General features: G+C 46.4%; 1 protein-coding gene across 4 annotated transcripts in view; it reads right to left on the reverse strand.

The window, feature by feature from the left end:
- WDR4 (WD repeat domain 4) overlaps positions 1–17,520 on the reverse strand; it is a 210,759-nt gene that overhangs the window by 33,681 nt on the left and 159,558 nt on the right. For 2 of the 4 annotated variants that reach the window (XM_069635656.1, XM_069635655.1), the window contains exons 9-11: positions 10,245–10,428; positions 7,907–7,976; positions 447–1,271 (exon numbers count right to left, since the gene is read on the reverse strand). In XM_069635656.1, coding sequence (XP_069491757.1) covers positions 1,090–1,271; positions 7,907–7,976; positions 10,245–10,428 — 436 coding nt within the window. In that variant the 3' untranslated portion in view covers positions 447–1,089. Of the gene's footprint in view, positions 1–446; positions 1,272–7,906; positions 7,977–10,244; positions 10,429–17,520 lie in introns of those variants that run through there. The other 2 variants (XR_011283383.1, XM_069635657.1) reach the window with 1 other exon arrangement.

Below are 17,520 nucleotides of genomic sequence, written 5' to 3' on the forward strand. Positions count from 1 at the left end.
AAATCCTGTGCCGCAACCAGTACCAAGAGTAAGGGCTGGGGGGCAGAGGCGGGTTTGATTTAAATGCAGAACATATGCATGATTTCGAGGAGGCAAACAGTGGATGGGAACTGCAAGACTAGATGTTCTTGCAATGTGTTTGCAAGTACAGCAGCTGAAGAACAGTGCAGTTTTTTGTGATGTGCTGTGTGCTACTCCGCGGTCCGACACCCACTGGTAGCGTACATCATTGAAAGGTAGCCGCTTGCTGAGCCAAGTGAGAGGTCCCCGCATTACATCCATTTTCTCAGCCTAGTACTGCAGAAAAAGCAAAGAAATAAAAATGCTTGGCCAACATCCTCTAACACACCCAGGAGAGATCCTTCTGTAACCAGGGTCTAGGTCCAGAATTACAAGACGGAACCCAACAACCAAGACAGACATTTAAAGAAAATCATACAACAGACTGGTGGTCTAGTTTTATTTTTCATTCAAACTTCATACCTAAAATTTCAAACGCACTCAGGCTAGTGTCAGCTTCGAAGGACTCGCCCCGCTGAAGAAAGAGGCCCGGTGACTCACTCAACACAATCACCACAAGGAAGCCAGGTCACTGGGCTTCACAGCCAATACGCTGCACTTCTGGCACTAGCACAGAACGATTGTAGTTTCTTTTACAGATTTAGTCCGCTCCAGCGTGCAGTTAGTTCTTCCTAGTCATACATACGCCTAGCCCTTGCCAGCAGGGTTCAGGGTATGCCGCAAAACAGTGCTATTCCTCCTCCGGGCATGTAAACTGGTGGTCAGCAGCAGACCCAACATCTCCAAAGTACTTGGTTCACTTCCAGAATGGCTGCAAAAAACAAGGCAAACATAGGAGTTTTCCTTGAGGGGAATTAGTGGGGTACAGGTCACGGTGGAGAGGCATGCGCTGCACATCTTCGGTGATCTAGCAAAGCCTTGCATAGGGGTCTCAGATGTGGAGGGTATCCACCACACGCCAGATACGAGCAAGCACCCAATGCTATTCACACTTTCTCTTTGGGAGTCCAGTGTCTGTAAAAGGGTGCAATGGCAGCAATGCTTGGCTTAGCCGATCAGCGGGAATCGTCATGAAGAGGGTGTTACCGGATGAAGTACTTTGGTTTGCTGAGTGGTTTCCTGCTGCGCACCCTTCCGTTTCTTTTGTTTCTGTTCAAGAATTCGCTCTTCCTTCTTTTGGAGGTAATGCGCCATATTGTCATACGAGGCCTTGTACAGGTTACGGAAAGGACTTTCTGTGTCGCTGCATCCTAAGAGACAGAGAAGGATGTCAATAGAAAGGAATACAAGTATGGAAAAGTCATTGATCGGACTTGTGATCATTGTTAAGATGGATTTCTAGAATCTGGCCTGGTGGACAGATTTTAGGAGGCCACCCCTAGCTATAGTGAACAGGGGTACTCTGAGGTTAGCCAAACCATATCAAAATAAGCATGGAAAGTGGTCAAGGCTTAGTCTCAGGAGAAAAGGAATGGGCCAAGGGTTCACAATGAGTCCCACTCGAAGCACACAATTAAATTTAGACAAGCAAGTATAAAAATACTGTACAATAGGCCCGAAAAAACATTAGAAAAAGGGAATCAAGCAGGTAGTTATATCACACAATACTCAATTATCAAACATATATACAGTTGCCTTAGTTTTCTAGGAATGCGTACAATAACGTAGGAAGAAAAAAAAAAAAAAAAAAAAAAAAAAAAAAGAAAGGTAAATAGTGATGCAGTGGAATGAAACCAGTTCACAAGAGAGATGCCCTAACTTTACTAAGTGCAATACCTATGACCTATGGGTCCTTGAGCCCAAAAGTCACAAAGCTTCTTAGGAGACGGGACAGATGTAGGAAGAGTTCTTTAAGTGGTGAAAATGTTCCAGAAGATATTCAACAAGTTACAGGTATGTAAAATATAATTTCAGATACCAGCTTTTCGATCAAACCATCAAAAAGCATTGGAATGTAGCAACCAAAGTTTATTTTAAGGTTTATTCCAAGGAGAACAGGGGAGGTGAATGCGTTGCAATTACTTACCCGCCGACTCAGGTTTTCCCAGGAGTCCATGTATTTGACGGAGGAGGGGGTGGGGGGGGTTGGATGAGGGGCGGGGGGGTATTTCTGGGGTTGCTGGAGGTAGGATTTCCCAACGTTGGGTCAGGTATGAGAAGCCCAGAGCCTAGGACCTGCAGGTGCAAGGATTCTTACGGTTAGTTCCAGGAGCAGAGTGCAACCCTTTGAGAAGAAGAAATGTAGAAGGCACCGATGCAGACCTCTTACGGACAGTTGACCAGACAGGGGAAGGCAAGTTCCAGCAACGGCTACTGCACACAGACGTCAGCAGGCATCTTTCTAGTTGCGGCTGAAGACCACCTTCCAGGGTAGGTGCTCTTGATACTGGGTAGCTGAAACTTGGCAAGAAGCAACTTGCAGCACGAGCTGGCCACCACCGAAGATCCGATGACAAATGTGGAACGCTGACAGTGGGCAGTCATAATTTCGACAAAAAAATGTCGACAGACAAAAATGTCGACTTTGGTTTTTTTAATTATATATTTAGTTTAGGGGTTCGGGAGTTAAAAAAAGGGAAAAAATAAAAAATAAATTTAAAAAAGGGGGTTGGGGGAACCCCCCCATTTCGAAAAAAAAATGCATTAAAAAAAACTTTTTTTCCGACATTTTTTTTCTTTTTTCGAAATTTTGACTTTCGACATTTTTTTTGTCGAAATTATCACTATGAACCAACGCTGACGATTCTTCAAAAGGTAGCGCACTGGAGAGCTGGTCAGTCCACCAGGCAGGTGGTCCAGGGAAACCAAGAATGCGAACAGCGGGATCCTCGAGAATGAGTCCAGACTGGTTGGTCCCACCAGTCCAATGGTTGAAGCACCGCTCTGGACCTTTGTAGATCAGGTAGTCCAGCAGGGCTTCTCCAGGTCAAATGCAGGAAGGGATGCCTGGACTCTGTTGGGGCGGGGGCGCGTCCATGGATCCTCAGTCGGCTGCTCTTCTACACAGGATACTTGGCTACAACACTGATCTGAAGAAATGGCTGCAGAAGTCCTGTTATCCTAAATTCTGGCTGGAAGCTAGTCCAAGCCCACCAATGAGGATATGCGGTTTATAGTCATAAAATCGAATGCAAAAATGTCAAAAAAATAATGTCGAAAAAAAATCAAATTTCTTTAATACGTTTTTTATTCAAAATGGGGGGTTCCACCCCAACCCCCCCTTTTTATTTTTTTGACCTTTTTTTTACATGCGGAACACCCAAAAAAATATGAATAAAAAAATAAAGAATGATTTTTTTTTCCCCCCAACATTAAGTTTTCAAATTTATTGTAATTCGACTTTTCTTTCTCGATGTTATGACTGACCACCAGGATCTGCACCATTAAAACAGCCAGCAGCGGCCCAATCAGGGAGCACTGTGGGTTTCACTCATGCCAAAGACCCAGACTCTCTGGCACCATGAATGTGGAGTGGGACCAGACGGACCCCTAGGAGACTCTCCTCCCTAGCCTCGTAGGGAGAGGCTCCCTCCCCCTTGGGGAGAAGGGAGGAATGCCCTCGATTCATCGCAGCCCATTTAAAAGAAACCAAAAATCCCAAGTGTAAAAAACTAGGGTAATACAAAAGTATCCCCACTGCACTGCAATTTAAGATGTGTGCGCTGTTAAAGTTAACAAGTAAAAAAGTAAAAAGACAAAAAGGGAATCAGTTGTCCAGTACTGAAAGTCTGAAGGACTGATAAATTTACACATAACAAATTAGCAAAAGGCCAGGGCAGTGAAGCGGACCAGTTAAAAAAAAAAAAAGCAAAATGTCTCGGGGGTCCATAGAATATGGAGCGAAAGTTGCCAAAAGAGAATCAGTAACAAATAGATTTATTGTTCCAGGTCTTCCCAATAAAGTAACTAATCACAGACAGGGAAGGCGTCCTGTGCAGACGCACATGACGACAGGCCAGATTTCAAAGTTCCAATTTCAGCTTCAATTAAAAGGTTTTACCATGCTTCCCTAAGAAGCTTACACAGGAAAATAAATACATGCAGGCAACAGATTCAATATGCCATCACAGTACATTTACAGTTCTCCAATGGGGTACCTCGACAGGAACTCACCAGTGACACCAGGGGTAATGTTCCAAGCATAAGCTTCAGAATCCCATCAAAAAAGTAATCTGGAACCAAATGTAGAACAAGGTCTTTCACAAGTGCCTGACTAAGACCAGCAAACTATTGCAAGTTGAACTATATTTCCAGTATGGATATTTTAGTTTGCTCATCCTCTTGTCCTAGCGTGGCTGAATTTTATATATATGGTGAGCCCTTGCCTGGCACATTGGTGGTCTGTGTGGGGCTGTATGTGGGGGATGGGTCTGTCTGCACTCAGTCCACATTCATGCCAGAGTGTGCTGCTGGGCAGAGGCTGTCGTGATTGGACAGCCCTTGCCAAGTTTGAATGGTGCAGAAGCTTGCCATTGGTGGGCTGTGGGCAAATCCAGCATAGATTCTGGATAAGAAGAGGTTCCATTCAACAGATCATTATTGGGGCCAAGATCCTTACAAAGGAGAGCAGTCCCCTGAAGGCCAGGAGTTCGTCATTGGACGTTCGCCAGCAGCACCTTCATTCACTTGCCCGGGGAAGCCATGCCTGTCTTCAGACCTCTTAAATAACCAGTCCTGACTGCTGCTTGGAGATCCAGCCGCTGGAAGCATGCTGAACAGTCCTGGAACCATTCTGTGGCCTAGTCGGGTCAGATAGCACAGCGAGTAGAGCGCTTACTTTGACAGCCGTGCAGAGCCTGCTGACGCAGGTTCGAATCCCGGCCAGGCCAAACTCAGCCTTTCATCCTCCTGAGGTCGATAAATGAGCACCACCCACCTTGGTAAATAATTAGCAGCGCTCAGATGCCCGAGGGTTCATAGCACAATATAAATGCAACATTATTATTTATTAGTCTGACGTCATCCTGTGTTAATTTGCTGCAATGGTCATAGTCCGGAGTTGAACGTTGGAACTCCGCAGTTCCTCAGCATATGGAAGAAATTCCCATAAGTTGCAGCTCTCTACCAAGAAGAGGGGCCTTGCGGGCCAGTTTGTGTTTCTGCCACAAGGGACGCCTTCCACCATTTTCTTCAAGTGGCCATCACTGTTCACCTCCTGCATCGCGTTGTGGAAGTAATGAGGCCGTCACCAGAGTGGTGGTCCTGAACTGGTCCAGCAGGACCTGGAACCACAAACTAGCCAGACCCAAAAAACCTGATGCCTAAAGTGACCCCTGAAACTGCGATCACTGGGCTTCCTTCAAGGGAACCCAAGCACACCTCCAGAAGGCCAAGTGAATTTAAGAACTTCCACGGTTTTCCCTGAGTGAATCAGAGTACACAAGGTGAGTAAACCTACCTGTTTTGCTCCCCCGTTCCCATAGGGCTCTATGGGCGTAAATTCATAACTAACTCTTAGCTAGCTTTGAACAGTGGTGTTCTGCCTGGTATCTTCCCCTGGCGCCCACCTAAGGTGGCTTGATTAGGAGAGGGTCTGTTACAGACTTTCCTTTTTGCTTTACTATCTTTTGGAACACTTGCAACTACTGATCCAACTTCCTAAAAGCAACTCCTAGCCTCCCGAAAAAGACTTCGATTGGGACCTGTGACTCCAAGGGCAGTATGCCCCTGCCTCTCTAGCTAGGGAACGACTTTTTAAGGTCCGTGCCTTTTTATGTAGAAGATTTTCTTTGATGTTTGTTAACTCCTTTATTTCCAACCTATTAGTTCTCGGTGTGTTTCTTTCCTGGATCTGTTTAATTCACTTGCTTTACTACATTTATAGCATTTTGAAACCTCTCTCTCACTGTACTTAAAAGTGAAGCGTCGGTGCTCTTACCAGAGAACGCCAAGTTGAATGTGTGTATATAAGTTCATGGTTTAGCGCGTTATCTGTGGGTTTTCATTGAGATGAGTATTGTTCTAAGGCCTATGTCATGTGTTTGCTTGTTAGGCACTTATACAGCAAGTCAATTCTGTTTCAAAGCGCCCACAGGGCGGGGACATGGGAATGAGAGACATTAAAAGACATAAAATATAAAATACAGTAGAGGGGGGAGAAAAGGACAAACCTACTATGCCTTGTGAGTATTTAGAACGTGCAAGTACAGAAGGGAGAAGACAGTGGGGGAGGGGGGGGTATGTGCTGGGGTGCCCGTTCTCATGGGTGAGCATCAAATGAAGTGCATGGTAAAGTAAGTGCGAGCCTCCAGGGCGGAGGGTGTGCTGAGGCAAGTGCTGAGGATAGACAGAAGCTGGGGCCAGTTGAGTGTGGGAAGGTCAGAGTCCTGAGGATACATAAAGGCCCTGTTACCCAATCAAAGCATCTGCGAGATTAGCAGAGGAGAGAAGGCAGGAAAGGGGAGGTAAAGAGGAAAGTCTTGAGGAGCTTATGGAATAAGAAAGTCCTGCTCAAGGCTCAGAGGGAGCAAGCTGAGGAAAGCCAACTACCTCCTGCCCTCCGTTTAGCAAACAGCTTTACACACAGTTTGTGCCAGAGGAACGCAGAGGTCTAGGAGGGAGAATATTTAGTAAAATAGTTGCAGATCGTGTGGTCCCAGGCCCCAGAAAGCCTTGTGGATGATAGAGGTATTTGAATGTAATCTGTGAAGCAACCGGGAGGTCTTGCTGCCCTATGCTGGATTAGCTGGAGGAGTCAGAGTGGAAGTAGGTAGATTCAGGAGGAGGCTTTTGCAATAGGCAACTGTTGGAGAGAACCAGGGCTAGTGTAACATTGAGCCTCTGGGGGAAAGTGAGAAAAGGTAGAATTACTTTGAGAAGGAAGAGCTGAAAGTGGGACTTCTTGGCAATGTCCCGAGTGCGAGTGAGGAAGGAGATTACAAGCACTTTTATACTTTGTCCAACTTGTATTAATAGTGCACTTTGTGTGTTTAACTAAACCCTTCACCACTCTGCTGCCCTTCGAAGTCTAACCCTTGCTACTCAGTCACACTCACCAGGTAGCATTGGGCTAAACATGTGTCTATCTGTTAAGATTAGGGTGACTCAGAGTCTGTCTACAAGTCTGAGTCTGAAAATCCATCACAACACTCTTGCTCCGTTAGATACACCAGACATGAAAGAAGGATTACAACCTAAGAATCAGATTCTAGTCAAGTCCTGCTGTACGCACTTGCCTTCGATTGGCTCACATTGCACTTTAGGAACGTTTTGGAGTTTTCCCTATATTTGACTGAGATTTCTTCTGTGGCTGCTGTTGGGGAGGCAGCCAGTTTTACACTGGGCATACTTGACTAGTATCCATGCAACACACGTTACAGCTGCATCCTAGCAACCAGAGCATCACATTTGATCTTGATTCTGCATATCCTTCAACATGGGAGTCCCCCACAGATCGAAACCTAAATACCTTTGCTGGCCTAAGATAAATGACTAGAGCGTTGTGAATCCATGGAATATATTATATATTGGACACAATACTTCTTTTCCTACTTATCAGCAATCCCAGCATTTTCTAGGACTGGTACAATTATATAAAACTCCAGTCCTAGAATATGTGGAGGAAATGCTGCATAGTGGGAGATGAATATTGCTTCCGCAAAGATCCACTTTCCTTTCAATAGAAGAACTGGACACCACTGCAGTGCTTGTAACACTTCTCTTGCAAAAGCACTCATCACTGCTATTTTTAGATATGGGAAAAAGTTGTGAACTACAGAAAGAAAAATGTCCATTGTGTGGGGAAAAGGAAAGATGACCACTTGGTGAGCTCTGTGTTAGAAAACATGCCTGCATGAACATACCCACATTTTGGGGCAAGGGTTTATCAGGTCATGTCCATCTAACTGAGAACTCTGAGGTAGAAGTCATCAGGCCAGTTTCTCACCTTCCATTAGGGTCCAGTTATCTCTTAAGTGGTTTGACAATCTCTCCATTGATTCTTCATTCAAGGAACGCTGAAAAGAAAAGCGTAAAAAATAAACCACACAGCTACGCAGTTGGCAAAAGGACAGGAGTTTGCAGAAGAAAAGATTAGGGGGAGTAGATGCTGGCCAAGAGCATTAAATGAGGGGGCATTGGGAAAGAATAGCGGGGTGGGGGGGTAAGGCAGTTTCATCAAACTGTATGCAAATCATTTCTACTGTGCAAGGTGACATTTCTGGACAAAAGGAACGCCAATATAATACTTCAGGACTTGAAGTGTCCAAAAGTTATTTTCTGAAACAGTTAAACGGCTTGCGCGTTGACTCAACAGAAGTTAAAACTTAAGAGACCCTTTATTCAGCTTCTTAAAGAAGCATTCATTGAATGGTGATGGCAAGCAGCAAAGAGGCGACTAAGCAAGATTTTCATTATGCTGCGGTGCCTCCACAGACATCTATTGAAACCCCCACAGCCCCCACTGTTTGTCTACAAATGTCAGGAAAGGTACAAAACACCAGCAAAGTGAAGTCTTTTTATGTTACTTGCACTGCTAAGCTCATCTGTTTTGAGGGCACTAATCAGTTCACAGAGATGACATTTCAGCAGAACACTGGTCTCCTTTGTGAAATTCTCTGTTTACTTTGACTTGCTCTCTTCACCTTACAGTGAGGTGCAGTAGGGTTATATTGGGCCCCTATAAACGTGGGTTTACTTGCACGATGGGTCCAAGATGGGCTGGAAGTGGATATTTTTCTAGCTGTTTATTTTAATTCTCTCGTGGATTTTAACACGTAATGCCTTTTAGAGTACCATATACTCAAAACGTTTTGTGCCACAAGATGTTCACCTCTGCTGTGGCCATCTTGTATTTTGGTCTTCTTCCTGTCCGGTCAGGGCCAGATTTTCCATAAATGATAAGTACTTTTCTGGGGGAAAGCTCTGGCTTTCTGGGGAAAGTGACAGTGTGCGTGTGTGGCTGGATGCGTGAGCTGGGACTTTATTCCGGTCTACATCCATGCCAGAATGTGTGTTGCTGGGCAAATGTGGTGGCTGAAGGCTATGCATGAGGAGTCAGCCGCTGCCAGTTTCAATGGTGCAGAGGCTTACATTGCCGGGCTCGAGAGCGACTCCAGCTCCAATCTGGGATAAAAGGAGGATTTTTGCAGCCATTCCTCAGATCGTTGGCTCCAAGAGCCCTACAAAGGAGGAGTGTCCCACTGAAGGCCTGCCAGGCTTTGCTGCTGCCATCCAGCATGGCCTTCAACCGTCTCAGCAAAGCCCTGCTCCTTTGCTGATCTCCAGAAGGTCTTAACCAGTGCTTCAAACCTAGGACCAGTGCAAACAACCAGTCTGGACTCCTCTGCCGCCCCCCCCACCTCCTCACCCGCTTGAGGATCCTGCTCTTGGATACCTTCAGAAGTTTCCCGGAACCATCCTGTGGGCTGGCTAGCTTCCTCTTGGGCTACCTTGCTGCAACAGTTGCCCTCCTGAGTTTGGAGTTGTGATTTTGCAGACCCTTAACTTGTGAAAGATGCTCCATCTGAACTCAAAGCTCTCTATTATGATGAGGGGTCTTGCAGGGCATTCTTTGGGTGCTCTGGCTGCAGAGAATGAACACTAACAAAATTAGTTCAAATGGGACTAATGTCAGTTCGCGACTATAGTGTAAAGCTAAGCAATAAGGTCATTGTCTCTGAGGAGGTGGCAACGACTGGTTAGATGGCTCAGGAACATAGGTTTCAGAACAGGAAAACGAGCCAAAGGGGGAAGGAATCCAAGCCCCAAAGGGGGAAGGAATCCAAGCCCCAAAGGGGGAAGGAATCCAAGCCCCAAAGGGGGAAGGAATCCAAGCCCCAAAGGGGGAAGGAATCCAAGCCCCAAAGGGAGAAGGAAATAGTTAAGGGGCAGTATGGGGTGGGGGGGTGGGGGGGGGATTTAAGGATTGCACATGGTGTCCCAAGATCTTGAAGGGCAGTGACCGGGAGGAAAGGATGATCGGGCCAATGGACACTTTCAAGGATGCCCATGAGTCACAAGAGCAGAGGCCCCTTTTGGCAATGCAATTGGGTATCAGAAGGTGGGGTTAATATTGAATTTGCAGAGAAAAGACCTAGTGGGGAGCAGTGTCCCCGAGTCAATACACACGCTCACCTGAAAAGGCCTCCTGCCTGGATCTATGGCAGTACAGGCGGGGCCCATTAACCTCTGACGGGTAACATGCACAATGCATTTCGAGAAACAGTTTGCCTCCCCACCTTTCATGACGGCCATCCCAGAACCAGTCACCTGGGTCTGCTCACCTGCCATTTTCCATCCGCTAATCTGTAGATTAGAACCACTTCATCTTTGTCCTCCTGCAGAATCCAGAGGCCAGAGGATGCATCAAAAGCAACGTCCCAGACCCCGTGCTCCAGGGAGATCTCCTGACCAGGAAGAAGCTGCCGAGAAGCTGCATCAAACTGGAAGACGTGAACTGTGGGAACACTAGAACAGGGACAAAACAGAAGTCAGAAGGATTGAAAAACTGAGAAGTGAGAGAAACAGGGGTAACAATGTAAAGCAATGGGTAAAGGAGAAAGCAAGTCAGCATATGCACAGTGAAGGCTTGTGCGCAGGCACCTTACGTGAAAGCTGGAGAGGAAGAGAGTGAACAGAGAGAATATAACTACAGGAACTATAAAGATTTGCCATGCTTGACCGCAAACGGAAAAGTTACTTATGTTTATGTTAGGAAAGATTTCCTTTCTTCCCATCGACATCAATGGGATATCCCATCTTTTTGCTATTGTCTGCATCCCGACCTGACTTTTTTGGAACCAGGTAAAGCCCTCAGCTTTACTTAATCTGCTTTTTCCTTACTCTTTTGTGGAAACTGATCAGTGCAGAAGATTAGTACTGCGAGATCCGGTCTCCCTTAGTGGAATTCTTGTTATTTTTAAAACACATCACTTTCCTGGTTGGAAATGGGAGGGCAAAGTCTCTTTTCTTGCTCCATGACAGCCTTGATAACAGGAACTTTACACCAGGACACCTTGCTTTGAGACGTGGAGTACGCAGACAGAGCGCCTAGGTGAACTTTGGATTTAAATACAAGGCCAGAGTCCTGCAGGTAAAGCATGTAGTGAAGAACCTTTGCTGGAGAACAGTCAATTAGATTTAAGACTTGTGACCGGGACCATATCATAAATCTTTTCCACTTGTTGAAGTAGCAGTTCCTGGTGTTGGGTTTGCGTGCCCCCTTGAGGATATCCATACACCTTTTCGGGAACACCTGAGGGTTCAGATTGAGGATTACTTTGACAGATTTGGGGTAGTACCCTTAGGGTGCACTACAACAATCTCAGCCTCCTGGCAATAGGACCCAACCTTGGGTATAAGTCTGACCTACACAGGTAAGTAGTGTGGTAGAACAGCCAGGCCAATCTCAAGAGGGGGCAGGGTGAGCCGTATAGAGTGGGTAGACAAAGATTCACAGTGACAAGTATTCAAACAAACACTTCAACTCAAGGTCTCTTGATACAATTATTTACCGGTCAGCTGATTAAGCCTTCAGAGGGGAGCAACATAATAGCAACACACAAGGTTCCTAAATCGGCAAGCACCTTTTTGGGATGACACACACACACACACACACACACACACACCCCCCCCCCCCCCATCTTCCCCCCCCCCCCTCTACTGGTTCCAGCACCAACTCTCTGGAAATTCAACCAGCTCCAAGATGATGTCCAGGTGGCTTACTTTAGAATGGATTAGTCCCACCAACTCAAAGGCAGAAGTCATCCTTGCACGGGCTTCTCTGTTGATCCGAATTAGTTTCAGCACAGCAGCAGGGCTTCACCGGGCAAACCAACGGTCCAGGAGTTGCAGCAGGCGTCCTCTTCAAGTTCTTCTTTGGATTCCTTTATCCAGTGGTTGACTATGCCTTCCAAGCCAAAAAGCCTGGCCTTTTATGCAGGTTTCTCCCATTCCTTCCAGCCTGGCTGTCAATCACCCAGCAGGGTGGCTGTCCTTGCCGGACAGCCAGCCGGCCAATCACCTAAGAGGGCATTCCTGTCTCCTAGGAGACAAAGCACAGGGAGTTTCGGCACCTCCCTCACGTCCTACCCCCACTAAACACCCTGGAGTCAGAGGTGGGCTGCACTCGTAAATCCCTCCAAAGACAACAAAGGGAGCAAACCTGGTTTGGCGTGCAGAGTAAATCTCAAGAAGGATCTTTCCACAAAGGAATTGCAAAAAAAGAAGACCAGGGCCATTTTGACAAATATGCAAACGCAGCCCACGGTAAAGACACCACGGTAGTAAAAGGTAAACCACTGCCACCAGCCATTCATCGAGGAAAGGGTAAAAATGTTACATGAGAAGCTAGACAAAGGGGATACCATGTAACCCCTCCAACACCATATGGTAAGATAGTGTGTGCTTGGTCTAGAATGTATAAATGTAAGTAAAGTCAATTTAACTTTACTGTTCTTGGAAAAGGTAGTTATCCAAGAGAAAGGTAGTTAAACCTTTGGGGAAATCTGAAAGACTTCCCTGTAGCACTAAACTGAAGGTGTAGTGTGCTACAATGTAAAAAGATGCCTATGGAGTTTGTCAGACTCCAAAAACCAAAAGAAACAGTTAAAATAACAGTAAAATATGAGAGTGGGAAAAAACGTCTCACTCTCTCCAGGTAAAAATGAAAAAGTCCTAGAGTCCAGCAAAAGAGCTGGGGGTCTCTAAGGTAGAGAGGAATTGGGGAGAATTGTCAGAAATGTGCTAACAGACACTAACGCAGATAGTGTAGAAGAGATGAGCACACTATGGGACGCATTCAAGGTGGTCATTAGGAGAGCAGCTATAAGGAAAACGGGTGGCCTCAAGAGGTAGATAGAGGGCTCTTGGGAACATTGAAAACAAGCTAGAACGTGCCGAAAGCAAGGCATCCGAGACAGCTGGGGAAGCAAGGGAACTGCTGGAATTGCAGTAGAAATGCATGAAGGAATGGGACCGGCCGGGACAGCTAGATTATGCCGTGCACACCAAAAGGTTGCACGAGGAGGGAGGACAAGCCTGGGAGACTGTTTGCATGCTTGTGCAGGCCGAGGATCCTAGGGATGGGATCAGTGCAATAACTGATGCAAATGGAGAGTTGGTCAGGACCCAACACAGGATCAATGCAGTGTTCCCAAGTCTTTATGAATCCCTATACTCTGCAGACACTGTCGAGGGAGACAACAGCGCAGCAGATGTCATATCCCGGATCGACTTGCCTAAACTAAAAGCGGAACACTCGGACATGCTTGATGCACCACTGCTGCCGGAGGTGCTAGAAGGAGTGATATGGGAACTTTCGACTGCCAAAGCACCGGGACCTGATAGGATCCCAGGAGAGTTTTACAAAGCCTACGCCAATATACTAGTGCCCAGACTGCCGTCGGTCTTTGAAGAGGCATACGACCTGGGGAAATTGCCCAATAGCTTGCGAGAGGCAGTCATAGTAACCGTCCTTAAACCAGGTAAACCCCCACAGGACTACGGGTCAAACAGACCCCTCTGAATGGAAAACCAGGATTGAAAAATATTGACGACTGTGCTAGCGAGTAGGCTCAAGAGAGTAATTGGTGAGATGGCCCATAAGGACCAGACCGGGTATATCCTAGGGCGCAACACTGCCGGGAACTGAAAGATACAGCATCATGTTATAGAGGGCACAAACCCGTTAGATGTAGACTGGGGGGTGGCCTCACTGGACGCAGTGAAGGCCTTCGACTCGGTCAGAGGGGACTGGATGTTAAGGACCTTAGTGCACTTCGTGTCTGGCATGAGTTTCTAAAGGTGGGTGAAACTAATATATACGGCCCCCATGGCCAGGTTTAAGACAGGAGGTTAAATCTCCGGGGCATGGAAGGTGGGCAGAGGTATCAGGCAGGGCTGCCTGTTGTCACCGATGCTGTACGTACTTGCATTAGAACCCCTAGCAGTGCTCCTTAGGAAAGAATATGCTGAAGCTGGTATGGGGCAACACATCTGGTCTCCCTTTACGCGGATCATATGTTGCTATAGGTAAACCAACTGGAAGACAACCTGCCGCACGTCATCGACTAATTCAGTACCTAGAGGCATCACAGTGAACGGGGAGAAATACTGCATTTTCCAAATACACACTTTCCAATACCTAGGTATCAACGTGTGGTACGATCCGGCGGAAGCACATGCAGACAATATACTGAAGGTCCTCAAGGGGGTGGCCAACTCATTGGGATTCTGGAAAAAGCTGCCACTGAAAGTACCAAGTAGAGCAGCCCTCCTAATGATGCTTCTGCTCGCACGACTTCTGAATGCTTTGTCAATATACCCTAGAATATAACAACAACCTTTTTTCACCAGCTGAATTCGATGGTGAGAATTGCTGTGGGGTAGCGGGGGGGAACCAGAACTGCACCGAAACACAAGGCAGAGGGACTTTTTTGAGGGAGGAATGAAAGTACCAGACTTCGAATGTTAGTACTTAGCGGGACAATTGCAATTCACAGTGAACTGGTTGGGAGAGGACGCCACACAGGAAACCCTAATATTGCAACCTAGGATAAGGCAACATTTCTTAAAGGAAGTCCTGTGGATCAAGGAAACCGCCTTAGAGAGTCCTTCCACATTTCTGAAACATGGTAAGGACAAATGGAAAAGGGCCTGGAAACGCCTTGGAGGGCCAGACCCCTGCCCTGATCAGATTCCACTAACTGGAGTCATAGGAGAACAGGGGACAATACAGGAGGCCCTGGGAAAGCAAAAAATGACCACAATCGGAGAGCTGTTACGAGAAGGTCAAATGTTGAGTTTCCAAACTCTTGTAGAAGAACGCAACATACATGAAAGCCAATTTGTCCCATATCTAGGTATGACCAGAAGGATCAGAAAGAGGTGGGCGACCAACAGAACATTAGACCCGATATATGATGTGACATAAGGGGACATAGGATCTCTAGATTATATGATTTGCGGCTGCACTAAGCAACAACTACAGGTGAGAGAGCAATGGGAGATGGACGTATGGGGATCCTTTAAAGATGGGAGTATGGAATAGAGCATTACAATACACCAAGTGAGTCTCCAGAAATGCCAGTTATATGTCACACAGGGCGTACATGACCCCACAGACTACCCAGTATGGCTGGGGGACAGAACCACACTTGCCACAGATGCGCACAAGACGGGGCGGACATGATACACATGCCCAATAATTGAAACGTTCTGGAGGATTATGCAGAGGGCGGAAAGAGGGGGCATCCAGATGCAAGCCTGGCTCCCAGAGTTCTGCCTGCGGGGGCTGTCCCAGAGGGGCAGGAGGAACGAAGCACACCTCACTAAAATGAAAGACCTGATCTGCATACTAGCAAAACGCAAGATAGCGATGACGTGAAAAAAAAAAAAAAACTGAGGGCCCCAATTTGGAGGCCTGGTGGAGCGAACGGAAGAGACTGTCACTAGCGGAGAGTGGCATGGTTTGGAGCACTGCATAAAGGGTTACTCGAGGCCAGTGAGGGTACGTTAGCTTAGAATGTACTAATTCGGACCCGGTTTACTGATGAAAGTAAAAAGTTAGACCCACAAAATAACCTCGATGAGGGGGCAGAGAGGGAGGGAGAAGGAGTGCAAGATCATGGACGCAATGAAAACTGTGGGTGACGCCCCACGCTACAAGACATATGGAAGCCCAGGGGAAGGGGTGAAAATAGTATGCAATATAGATTCATGTGTAGCCCACAAAATTATGGACACATTCACAAGGTCATGGTAAAACCTGTTTGTGTTTGGTTGGTGGTTGTATGTTGTATACACAAAGAAAATGCAAGAAAAAATCATTTCAGGTCGTTTTAAGTGTCTAATAACTTCAGTAGTCAGGGTGCCAAGTTCAAAGACTTTGGATGAGTGTAGTCCCCACCCGTGCTGGGACAGCATGTTGGAGGGGCACACGAATGTGATTGGTTCGTACATTCCCAGTTTCAGTAGATGTGGAAACCATGGTTGCATGCCCACATCAAGTGTTGCTTATTCCTGGTGCATCTTGCGTACTATCCTGCTGAGGAGTGGTGGTGGATGGTGCGGGGGGTGGCTGTTGGGGAGCGTAGGCAAATTTCCCTGGGGAAACCTGGATGCAAAGTCTGGACATTGTGCGTTTAGGTTTGTGGCGACCAAGACTAGGAGGATAACCCCAAAGAATATCTTGTGGAGTTGCCATTCGTTCTCCTCGGGTAGAGTGTTTCTGCTCAGAGTGTCTGCCAGAGCATGGAGTTCCCCTGGAACGTGTTGAGAGACTAGGAACATGATCCTAGTAAGTGCCCACTTCCACATTTTGGGGGACAATGTAGACAGACTTGAGAGTAGCCTCCCTGCTTATTTATGTAAAACATAGTAGTTGTCAACTGCATCTAGTAGGTGAGACAATGCAAGTCCTCACAGATAGTACAAGTGTGTAGAGCCTTGAGTACTGATAGTACCAGGATGTGTTTTTGGGCTGTGGTGCGAGTCCACTGTCTGTGAGCTGTGCGGTGAAGGTAATGGGCTCCCCATCTGGAGACTGAGGCGGCTGTAGTAAGAATCGCTTGAACTGCTGGATTGTGAAAGGGTTTTCAACAAATTTTCCTTGGATCACCAGCGAAGAGCCTGTACTACGGTTAGCATTGTCCCACTGACCGCTTGCCCGAGACCACTGTTTCACTAACCACTCCCACACGCATGGCAGCACATGCGCCCAATGCAGACTAGATAAATGTATGAAGCGATCATCCCAAGCTCAAATGTGCCACCTTGTCCCGTACTGTAAACGTGGGGAAGAGAAGCCAATGGATTGAATATTCAGACATATCATTTCTTGAACACTTTTCTTTTGCATAGCATTGTTTCCCACACCATTTTGTATTTAGAAGTAAGAATTGGCCATAGGTTCATTAGTATAGGCCCTTTTATTTCGACTAAGACTGTTATTTTGATGGTCGTAGCTTGCTCCCATCTTTAGATTTGGGGTTAGATGGGCGTTTTTTAAAACCGATTGAAGTTCAATAAACGCTCTTGAACTGTGATCACTTGTGTCCGTCTTACTGTTTGATACCACGCCTTCCTTACACACCCAATCCTGACTTGTGGGCCTCAATACCTTAATCCCTAGTTTTGATCTTTGCAACTGCCCGGCAGGTCTGTGTCCCTTTGACTTTCCATTGATTTCACAAAGTAACAGTGAAAACACAATTCATGTTTTGCAATCTGGGTCTACGCACCAAAACTAATATCCTCCAAAAACAGAGGTACCTCACAGCAAGATAACAGATCTGGCCAGCAAGTCCACTTCCTCTAGATCGTCCACTGATTTTTTTAAAAATCAGTGAAGTCTAATCATGACAACTCCCACAATCATAGCCGATTTGATTCATAGGGTTAACATTTGTCAGTTTATTTTTTTTTCTCTATGCAGTTGACATTCTAAAAGGGCAGAAAATCACATTGAATCGTTAGAGTCCCTATTATAGAGAAATCCAGCTTACAATAAAACGTGTCTTCATTTTTCAAGGGCATGAAACGTGCATTTCATGAAATACA

This window comes from Ambystoma mexicanum, chromosome 7p, assembly GCF_040938575.1.
Source record: "Ambystoma mexicanum isolate Mex_15411 chromosome 7p, UKY_AmexF1_1, whole genome shotgun sequence".
Classification (NCBI taxonomy): domain Eukaryota; kingdom Metazoa; phylum Chordata; class Amphibia; order Caudata; family Ambystomatidae; genus Ambystoma; species Ambystoma mexicanum.